Here is a 10,930-nt window from a genome sequence, read left to right as displayed (position 1 = left end):
ACCCATGTGTCCTGGCCCCTAATAACAATATGCTCCCTAAAGAATCTCCCACTCCCCAGGTTGCGGGCCACGCTCTTTCTGAGTTTGTAAAACGGTATGTCTGTGGACAGTTTTGTGGGCGTAACACTTCCCTACCAAGTTCACAGGGACTTGCTGCAGAAGCTGACCACACGAAGGTCTCCGGGTGTCATTCTTGGTGGACGGTCTGCAGCCATGGGTCTGTAGTAGCCGAGCACCTGGTGAGAACCAGGCAATTGGTACTCACAATAAAGATATTCTGGGATTCTCTCTGGTTGTTCTGAGTTGGGCTAAGCTGTCTTGGTGGTGAGGAAAAGCCACTCCTATGTGAATTTGCATAGGCTGGACCAATACTCTTCTCATGGCCTAGCCACACTCCCAACTCTTTGTAACCCAGGCTGGCTCAGCAGTCCCCTCAGAGCTGTTACAGATTGTGTGCCACTACACCTGGCTTTTTTTTTTTTTGATTTTTTGAGACAGGGTTTCTCCGTAGCTTTTTTGGTTCCTGTCCTGGAACTGGCTCTTGTAGACCAGGCTGGCCTTGAACTCACAGAGATCCACCTGCCCCTGCCTCTGAGTGCTGGGATTAAAGGCATGCGCCACCACCGCCTGGCTACACCTGGCTCTTGGATGGACTTTTTATGCAATGTCAATTTTTTTGAGTCTTATTTCTTAGCAGTTTGCAGCCTGGTCTATGGCTGTATTCAGCTTAGAGAATAAAAGCCTGGATTCCGTTACCAGCACCACCAGAACACAGACACAGACCCAGGACATCCCTTAAACCTAGGTCCTATTCGCCTTATAATAAACAGCACTCTAAAGCAATCTAAGTTCCTAGCATATCCACAGAGCGTTTCTCACTTTTCCCCAGGGCAGAACAGAGCCTGGGCCAGCTCTAAGCAGCTAGCCTAGCCTCCTAGCTCTGGTCTAGCCAGGTCTACCTAGTTGGCAGTGGGGATTCTGGCAGATGGTATTTTATTTTTTTTTTTTTTTTTAATTTAATTTATTTATTTATTAAGGATTTCTGCCTCGTCCCCACAACCGCTTCCCATTTCCCTCCCCCTCCCCCGATCAAGTCCCCCCCCCTCATCTGCTCGAAGAGCAATCAGGGTTCCCTGACCTGTGGGAAGCCCAAGGACTGCCCACCTCTATCCAGGTCTCGTAAGGTGAGCATTCAAACTGCCTAGGCTCCCACAAAGCCAGTACGTGCAGTAGGATCAAAGCAGATGGTATTTTAATCCTTAGCCCTGGTGGTTGGTTACTAGGTCCCCAGATGTGGCCAGGAGCCTTGCAAGGCAGAAAGGGTGTTAGGGGCAGGCCTGTCCTAGCTCCGCCTTCACCACAGTGATGCTGGGGTTTAGAATGGGGAAGCCTATGTGTCCCAGGAAGGGAAACTCTCACCATGCCGCCCTCCCCCCAGCAAAGCCCTCAAACAGAGTCGAAGGACTGCTCCCCTGAGGTTTAGCATCAGTCTTTAATGCTGTCACACTGCATAATGACAAGTCACACACTTTGGTCTCGTGTTCGTAGTGGCAACTTACAATGAGTCAAATGTCAGAGCACTGGGCTAGCTTCAAAGAACAGACACCTTCACTCCCAGGTCTGCTTCCATCACAGCCCTGGACAGCAGTAGTTGACAGGGACTGCGTTCATCTGAGTGCACACCAGCTTCGAATGGAATTATAAAAACATTTACAGACGTTCCACAGTGCTCCTTTCATCAGAAGCAAAGACCCTTTTATATAAAGGGATTATATTTCGGGCTGTGCAAAATTCAAAAGGAATGTATCCTTTTGAGAGTTCAGAGTCCATTACACACACACAAAAAATCACCTGGGTCTCTGAAGTCCCAGGTATGGCCAAGGACTACCTTTGGGCCGACAAACACCGTGACATAAGCCAACCAGCTGACTTCAACAGAGCCAGAAGTCCAGGAATTTCCTGGTCGTTCAAGTCTCAAACCTGGAGGAGGTGGCAGTGAGACTTGCCCACCTGAGGTTGGCCCCGTGGCCCTGTCACCAGGTATTGCTTGTGATGCTGGCCTGGCAGTCCTACTGAATTGCTCTCAATTTGAGATGGCCAAGACAAGACAGGATTCTTCTGGGGAGAAACAAGGCTTGGGACAAATACAGAAGAAAACAAGAACCTCTCACACAGTGGAGACTGACTAGTGCACAGGGTCTGGTACCCGAGATGGCAGCCAGAAACTAAAGGACAGCAAAGGGGTGAATCCAGTCACAGGCCTGCCTCATACCCTCGGGCAGGAGCTGGGGTGCAGAGGGTGGCTCCATTCCAGGAGGGCTGCTGTTCCCACCGCCTGCCTATCGCTCAAAAAATCACTGTAGTCTAGTGTGCGACTTTGAAAGATTGTAATATATTCTGTGGAAAACATTCGGCAGAGCAGAAGCCCTCCCTGGGCCCTCCCGCAGTATGCAACCAGTGAAAGGTCTGGAAAAGTCCCTGCTCAGTCCTCGGGGAATGCAGGCGGCTAGATGGGAAGAACCTGCTCCAGGAGGGTTCTGGATGCCAGGGGAATCCTTTCGGGGAAGATGACTTCAAACTCAATAACAAGGTCCCCACGTTTTTCAGGTGTTTTGGGGAGAGGCAGGCCTTCTCCAGGAACTTTCCGCCGCATTCCAGGCCTGATGACGTCTTTGAATACAACAGGGATGGTCCTGCCGTCCAGAGTGGGAACGTTCACAGTGCAACCACAGAGAGCCTAGGGATGCAAAAGGACCGTGTCAAGTGGGAGCTGGCTTAGGACGCTTGACTCCTCCAGGCCACCAGACCCATGCAGCTGAGCCCCCACTCCACACCTACCCATGCTGTTGGCACAGAAGAGCCTCAGCCAGCCTCCCCACTGCTCCCCCCAGAAGTCACCTCTCACGATTCCTCCCACCTGGTACCTTACCTCCCGAAGGCTAATCCTGGCTGGATAGATGACATCGGAACCATCTCTCTTGAAGATATTGTGTGGCTTGTCCTTTAAAACAAAGACGATGTCAGCTGGAATGTTGTTGGAGGTCTGGTCCCCTTCCTTGGGAAATGTGATTTTGGTCCCTTCTTTCCAGCCCCTCTTCACTTCGATGGTCAGGATCTTATCTTCATTTCGAATGCTCTTTCCATCAGGGTTCAGTCGCTTGTGGGAGATTTTCATTTTCTTGGTACAGCCGCTGTAGATCTCTTCAAGGGAGACCCGGAGGTCGTGGGTGACTGGGGGATCTTGCTTCTTTCGGGAGGGCTCTTGGGCAGGGCGGGTGCGTCCAAAGTTCACATTGGTGAAGCCACCCATACCCATGGGAAAGGCAGAGAACGGATCATCGATGTCCATGCCTTCCTCCCCGTTGCGCTGCCCGAAAAAGGTATCAAAGGGGTTTCTGCCACCGAAGAACTCAGCAAACATGGCATGAGGGTCTCCATGGAATGTGTAGCTGAAAGAGGTACCATTAGCACCACCACTGTTACCAACACTGGGGCCACCACCCTTTAGGCCTGGAAAACAAAATCACAAGTCAGAGTTACTGTAGAAGAGTCAAGGCCTTTGGTTTCCATTTCCAGCACTGCAATAAATCAACACATTTACAAAACATAAAATCCTTAAAATAGTCCGGCAGTGGTGCCACATGCCTTTAACGCCAGCACTTGGGAGGCAGAGGCAGGTTGGTCTCTCAATACCAGCTTGCGCTACAGAGCAAGTTCCATAGCTCCTGGGAAACCCTGTCTCGAAAAGCAAACAAACAAACAAAACCCCCAACAAAACAAACCCTTAAAATAAAAAGCTTGGCATGGTGCTGAATGCCTGAACCCCACCCAGAATTCTGAAGACAGAAGCAGGTTGGTCTCTGCAAGTTGCAGACCAGCCAGGGCTCCAATATGAGAAGCTGGAGATGGCTCAGAAATTAAGAGCACTTGCTCCCCTGGCAGAGGAACCATGTTCAGTTACCAACTCCCATATGGCAGCAGACAACCGAATAACTCCAGTTCTAGGGGATTCAAACACCCTCTTCTCTTGAAGCATGTGCAAACATATATGCAAACACTCATGTACACAGAAGTAAAAATAAATTAAAAATAAATGAAAGCCTGAACAGTGAGATCTTGTGACTGTCATGCTACAGCACTTTCTGAGTAGTCCAGGTTAGCCTTAGGCAATCCTTCTGACTCAGCCGTCTGGGACCGTCACTGTTCTTTTGGAAACAGTAGTTCATTCTGTGGCTCAGATCTGCGGCAAATTCACAAAATGCTTCAGTCTCCAAAGTAGGGGTGAGCTCCCACACCAGGCTCAACAAGTTTTGCTTTTAGTATTAAAAAAAAAAAAAAGCCCCGGTAACCGTAGTGGAAGGGGAAATACATATTTTAAAGCTTGTTGCAGCTACGTAAAAACCAATGTCAAGTCTTTAACTGCTAATGGCAGCAGGAGCAGGAAACACATCACTCCCTTTTTCTCCATGACAATTCGGCAGTAAGGCCTCCAGTTGTCGGTGCCACCACGTCTACCTGACTGCCCCATCCTCCCAGTCACGCTGTAACACCTACAGACAAGTTCCTACGCACTGCAACCGGAAAAGGCTCAACTCTGGGTTAAGCACTGAGCTTGCGGGCTAGCGGGACGAGGGAAACAAAACACTCGGGCAATTTTCAGATTCTCATACCCAAGCCGGGCGGTGGTGGCGCACGCCTTTAATCCCAGCACTTGGGAGGCAGAGGCAGGCGGATCTCTGTGAGTTCAAGACCAGCCTGGTCTATAAGAGCTAGTTCCAGGACAGGCTCCAAAACCACAGAGAAACCCTGTCTCGAAAAACCAAAAAAAAAAAAAAAAAAACCAAAAAAATCAGATTTTCATACCCTGGCGATCGCCGCCCTTCGTCTGCAGCGTTCCGGCCCTGTGCAGGCGGCCCGGCCGGGAGGGGCTGCGGCAGACGCGCTAGAAGCTTCTGTGCGAGCGGCGCGCCCAAAGCTCCTCCTCCCGGCTGAGGCCGCCGACAAGAGGGCGGAGACAGTACGGCCGCCAGATCCCCGGGCCGAGGCCTCAGCGAGGACCCGGGTCCCTCGGTTTCCCCGCCTGTCAAACGGCGGGTCACCCCCGGCCTCGTGCAAGTGTACCTTCCTCTCCGTAGCGGTCGAAAATCTCGCGCTTGCGCGGGTCGCTGAGCACATCGTAGGCCTCGGCGATCTCCTTGAACTTCTCCTCGGCGCCGGGCTCCTTGTTCTTGTCGGGGTGGTAGCGCAGCGCCTGGCGGCGGTAGGCTCGCTTGATCTCGTCGTCGGACGCGCCGCGGGCCAAGCCCAGCGTCTGGTAATAGTCCTTGCCCATGGCCACCGCCGCCCAGCTGTCGCCGCCTCCGGCTCCGCAGCTGCCCCGTCCCGGACTCTATATACCCGTCCGGCGGAAGCTTCCAGATCCCGCCAGCCCTCCAGAACCTTCCGCCCCTCCCGGCTCGCTGCGCCACTCCAGCCAATTGCTGCTGCCCGCTCCGTGACGTTGCACATCCGGGGTGGGACCCGGCTGCCAACGGCCTTCCGCGCGGGGCCACGCCCCTCCCCTCTCTACCCTTGTTAACGCCTCCCCGCGGCGCGCGCTCCCGCCCGTGCCTGAGGTCCCGCCTCCGCGGTGGAGACAGCCAATCGCGGCCCGCTCTCACTGCGCACCGGTGACGACACGAGGGAAGGGGCGGGGCTACGGAGGCTGGTCGCTCCGGGCATCCGGACCCTCGCTCTAGGTGCGGAGCAGTGCGGTCCTGCCCGGTGACTTGTAGCTTCCTGACCCAAACCTCCAAGCACGCACCCCGCCCTCTTCTGCCGCTGGCTCCGTCCAGGCCGTTACTAAAGCGAGGTGAGGCTGGTCTGGCGAGGGATCGCCCCAGTCCGGCTGCCACTCAGGCTTTTCTTCCTGCTGATTCCTCTTGGCATTATCTGGGTTCTTTTTTTTTTTTGTATATATAATTTTATTTACTTATTTTATGTGCATTGGTGCTTTGCCTGCATTGAGGGTGTCAGATCCTCTGGAACCATATAGTTACAGACAATTGTGAGCTGCCATGTAGGTGCTGGGTTCTTTGGAAGAGCAGACAGTGCTCTATATATTAGACAACCTCTATATTATATATATTCTTATGTAATTGTATTAGATCTTTTTGAATAAGTAAACTGAAAACTAAAAAAATCTGACAGAAATGGAATTTATCACCCAGCACACAGGTGGCTGAGACAGAAGGATCTTGAGTTCCAGGTCACCTAGTCTACATAGCAAAGGCCTGTCGCACGCTTTGAAGGAGCTGGAAAAGGAGGAGGAAGGGGAATTTCTTGTTGTTGTGTTTGTTTTTAGAGACAATTTGAGCAGCTGTGATGGGTCTTGAACTCAGATCCTCCTACCTCTGCCTCCTGAGGGGCAGGGAGAATTTTGAATGGAATGCAATACATTGTTATGATCTGCAGCTGCCAGTTTCCCACGTGTGATACTCATTTAAATGGCTCACAACACTGAACGTTCTGTCTTACATGCCGAGTTTTAAAAACTAGAAAAGGGGGCTGGAGAGATGGCTCAGAGATTAAGAACACTGACTGTTCTTCCAGAGGTCCTGAGTTCAATTCCCAGCAACCACATGGTGGCTCACAACCATCTGTAATGAGATCTGGTACCCTCTTGTACACACAATAAATAAATAAATAAATAAATAAATAAATACTAGAAAAAAACAGCTTAAAATAAGTTAACTTATGCTGTCTGAACTTTCACATATGCATATTATCGTATTAACTCTGATCCCACTTCTATGCCAATATTTAGGAGGTGCTAGCACCGTAACTCATTGTTGGGAAGAGCAGCCTTGTATTAGAAGGAAGACCAAATGAACAATGCTTTCTTAACTTGCCCAAAAACAAAACATTTATCCAAATAGCTGTGGTCTCCTGGGTTCTTGGCGTCCGTGGTAAATGTCACTTCCTTTGCTGTGAGTTTACCACCAGGCAGAGGTTGGATCTTGCTGTGTGGGTTTGCATCTCTTTCAAGATCCACTAGGTGCTTCCTAACTATTTCCAGATGTTTGACGTGGGTGCTTTTTCGCTGTGGGGGAACAGAGTACCTCTGTTACTTGAATCTGTAGGTTTCCTAAGCCTGGGATGATGGAAGTCAAGGATACAGCCAAGTGCTGAAGGGGACGGAGCTTCTGAAACTGCCAGGTCTAGAGAAGCTGGAGTAGTGGTGGTTCCTGCAGGCAGAGGAGCTTGGAAGTCAGAGCATGAAAGCATGACTTTTTTTTTTGTTTTGTTTTTCGAGACAGGGTTTCTCTGTAGCTTTGGTGCCTGTCCTGGAACTAGCTCTTGTAGACCAGGCTGGCTTCAAACTCCCAGAGATCCGCCTGCCTCTGCCTCCCTAGTGCGCCACCACCGCCCGGCTCAGGAAAGCATGACTTATTGTAGCCAGAGAGTAGGCCTGTTTCAGATCCTAGCACTTCCTGACTGTGTGACCTTGGGCTGGTAAAGTAACCATTCTGGCCTCAGCTGTGCTCTCGTGCTTGCCTGTAAAGTGGGAAGGGCCGCTGTATATGGGAAGCTGACATTATTTGGCATCTATGAAAGTCCTCAAGACAGACCAAGAACAAAGGAATGGCCAATCTTGTTTAGTGGACGACGCTGACGCCTCCTCTCTGGCACCTGGCAGCATAAGAGGCTCTGTTGATCCTTGCCCTGCGCAGCCTGAGACCCCTGAGAAAGATGACCCTAGCCTTCCCTTGATGGTTGTTGACCAGGGTGTGTGTGTTCCGGTTTTCCTTGCCACACTGACCCCAAGAGAGACCTGAAAAGGACTCTACCTAAAAACACAGTTGAGCCTCCGACGCCAATAGACTGGGGACTAGGGAACCCACTAGCTCAGCAGAGGGTGTCCTGAACCAATCACTTGGAGAGAAATAACAAGAGGTCTGGTACAGTGGCACCTTGTTTTAATTCCAGCTCCAGGAAGCTGCCATAGGAGGAGCCCTGTGTGGGGTCTGCCTGGCCTACAGACAGAGTGAGACCTTGCCTCAGAATAGATGAGTGGAAATAAGACGTGCATGAAGAACAGGAGGAGCGGTCCTAGCGGAAAAGCACCGAGCATGAACAGAAGAGCCGTCCTAGCCGGAAAGCACCCAGTATGAGGGACTCTTCAAATTTTGAGTATGGCTTTAATGGAGACGTTCAGGGGTACCTCTTGTGTGCTTGTCTGGGTTTCACTAAGGGCTTTTGCCATCTGGGAGGGTTCTATCTTGTCTGCCCTATTGTGCAAAGGAAATGTTTGTGTTTGGGGACAACCTCAAGGTTGGAAATGTCCCACTCTTTAAGTAGTGATGGGCAGACTACTATTGTGATTGCTACTGTTTTTTAAGCAAGGTCTGACCCTCTAGCTCGGTACCCCAGACTGATCTTGAATTTGTGATTGTCCCGCCTCAAATCTCCTTAATGCAGAGCTAGCAATCACGGGTCACCACACTATTAGGAAGTTTCAGTGGCTTAAAAACAGGTGTGGAAAACAAACAAACACTGCCTAGTGGTGCTACACCATCTTAATCCCAGTGCTGCACTGAGGCTGGAGGATCTCAGAGCAAGTTCAAGGACAGCCAAGGCTACACAGAGAGGAACAAAACCTAGGTGGACTGCTCCTGAGGAATGGCTCCCTCAGTCCTCTGGCCTTCATGTATATACTCACATAAACCTGTGCACCCCCATGACCTGCCCTCCTCCTCTGTGGACAGTGAATGTACACACACGAAGTTGTGTTTGCATTTACTGTGTGTGAACCTGGTTTGGTGCCCATGTGGAGGTCAGAGAACAGCTTCTGGGAGTCAGTTCCTTCCAGCATGTATGTTCCAGAGATTGGATTTAGACTTTAAGGCTTGGCAGCATGGGCCTTTATCTGCTGAACTGTCTTGCTGACCCCTAGACACAAAATATTTTTATTTGTTTGTTTTGTTTTTTTTGACACTTCTTGCCATGTAGCATCGTGCATAGCCTCACCAGCCTCAGACCCTTAGCCAGGATCAAAGCAGTACGTTTGGACTTAGCTGTCTAAAGTCAAGGCTTGCCAGGCGATGGTGGCACACGCCTTTATCCCAGCACTTGGGAGGCAGAGGCAGAGGCAGGCGGATCCCTGTGAGTTCGAGACCAGCCTGGTCTACAGAGCTAGTTCCAGGACAGGCTTCAAAGCCACAGAGAAACCCTGTCTCGAAAAACCAAAAAAAAAAAAAAATAATAATAATAAAATAAAGTCAAGGCCTGCATTCTGGGAGTAGATCTATACTGGATAAAATGGACATAATAGATTTTACTTCCTAGCATTGCCACGTGGGTGTTGCTCAGGGGCTGGGAACGGATGTGTCAGAGGACCAGCCCAGCTGGCTCAGGAAGGTGGAGTCAAATGTGCTGTGGAATAATCCTGTGCACACTGTGAAGATGCGTTGCTCTCGTTATTTTTTTTTAAATATTTATTTATTATGTATACAATATTCTGTTTGCGTGTATGTCTCCAGGCCAGAAGAGGGCACCAGACCTCATTTCAGATGGTTGTGAGCTACCATGTGGTTGCTGGGAATTGAACTCAGGACCTTTGGAAGAGCAGGCGATGCTCTTAACCACTGAGCCATCTCTCCAGCCCCCTGCTCTCGTTATTAATAAGCCGATTGGCTGATGGTTAGGCAGGATTTGGGGGGCAGAGAGAATGCTGAGAAGAGGAGGGACGGAGTCTCCGGAGTCACAAGGAGATTCCCTGAGACTCAGAGCGAGCAGGATGGGAAGTGCGTGCGCAGAGGAGGTAAATGAACCTGGGGGCAGGCAGCACATAGAAGAATGGAAACGTTAATTTATGTTCTCAGAGCTGCCCAGGCCACACAGAGAGTAAAGCATGGAAAAGCTTGCTGGACTGAGCCCTTACACGGGGCACTGGTGTGTGATGTGGCTCAAATGTTGAGAACGCATTAAAGAATTTTGCTATTGGGGGCTGGAGAGACGGCTCAGAGGTTAAGAGCATTGCCTGCTCTTCCAAAGGTCCTGAGTTCAATTCCCAGCAACCACGTGGTGGCTCACAACCATCTGTAATGAGGTCTGGTGCCCTCTTCTGGCCTGCAGGCATACAGACAGACAGAATATTGTATACATAATAAATAAATAAATGTTTAAAAAAAAAGAATTTTGCTATTACGAGGTGGTGGTGGTACACACCTATAATCCCATCACTCAGGAGGCAGAGGCAGGCAGATCTCTGAGTTTGAGGCCTCTCTCTCTGGTCTAGGATAGCCAGAACTACATAAAGAAACCCTGTCTCTTAAAAACAAAACAAATGAAAACAAATACAAAACAAAATTTACTGTTTCTCTTTTCAACTCCTTACCTGTTGAAAAACATGGCAGCTCCATTAGCCAGCACCACCATTGCTAGGTGGAAGTCTGTGTGCAATAAAGAGTTATGTCCAAATGGGCCGTGGTGGCACATAGCTTTGATTCCAGCACCAAAGAGGCTGAAACAGGAGGATGTCTAATTCCAGGGCAGCCTGGGATACATTACAAGATACTGTGTCAGAAAAAAGAAGCCAAGGAAGACACAAAACAGATGCTCAATGTCCAAAGACGGCAGAACAGACAGCCGGAAGGAGTCTTGCCAGCAAGGCAGAGGACCTGCATCTGATCGTTGGGACCCACGTGGTGGAAGAAAAGAACTGGCTCCCTGGAGTTGTTCTCTCATCCCCATGCAAACTGTGACGTGTGTACCTCTCCCACGTACACACAAAGGAAGTGTAATTTTACACTTTTGGTTGTGAGCCTCGCCTTTAAAGGCTGAGCCATCTTTCCATCCCAGTAAGTATAATTTTAAAAAGTTGAATAAGCCGGGAGGTGGTGGCGCACGCCTTTAATCCCAGCACTCGGGAGGCAGAGGCAGGCGGATC

General features: G+C 50.2%; 1 protein-coding gene across 2 annotated transcripts; it reads right to left on the bottom strand.

Annotated features, from left to right (window-relative positions):
- Positions 1 to 1,473: 1,473 nt before the first annotated feature.
- On the bottom strand, positions 1,474 to 5,456 carry Dnajb1 (DnaJ heat shock protein family (Hsp40) member B1). 2 transcript variants are annotated; one of them, XM_041663747.1, is made up of 4 exons: positions 5,122 to 5,456; positions 2,930 to 3,510; positions 2,684 to 2,737; positions 1,474 to 2,631 (listed from the first exon to the last, which is right to left on the bottom strand). In XM_041663747.1, exons 1-4 carry the CDS (start codon positions 5,330 to 5,332, stop codon positions 2,365 to 2,367), a joined length of 1,113 nt encoding a protein of 370 aa, XP_041519681.1. In that variant the 5' UTR covers positions 5,333 to 5,456; the 3' UTR covers positions 1,474 to 2,364. The 2 variants fall into 2 exon arrangements, with proteins under 2 accessions (XP_041519681.1, XP_041519680.1); XM_041663746.1 differs by having other exon boundaries at positions 2,359 to 2,737.
- Between the last annotated feature and the right edge of the window lie 5,474 nt (positions 5,457 to 10,930).

This window comes from Microtus oregoni, unplaced genomic scaffold (genome assembly GCF_018167655.1).
Source record: "Microtus oregoni isolate MIOR12 unplaced genomic scaffold, Mior012 000014F_ref0000157, whole genome shotgun sequence".
Lineage (NCBI taxonomy): Eukaryota > Metazoa > Chordata > Mammalia > Rodentia > Cricetidae > Microtus > Microtus oregoni.
Note: the sequence above shows the minus strand (reverse complement) of the source record. Positions and strands in the feature narration are given on the sequence as shown.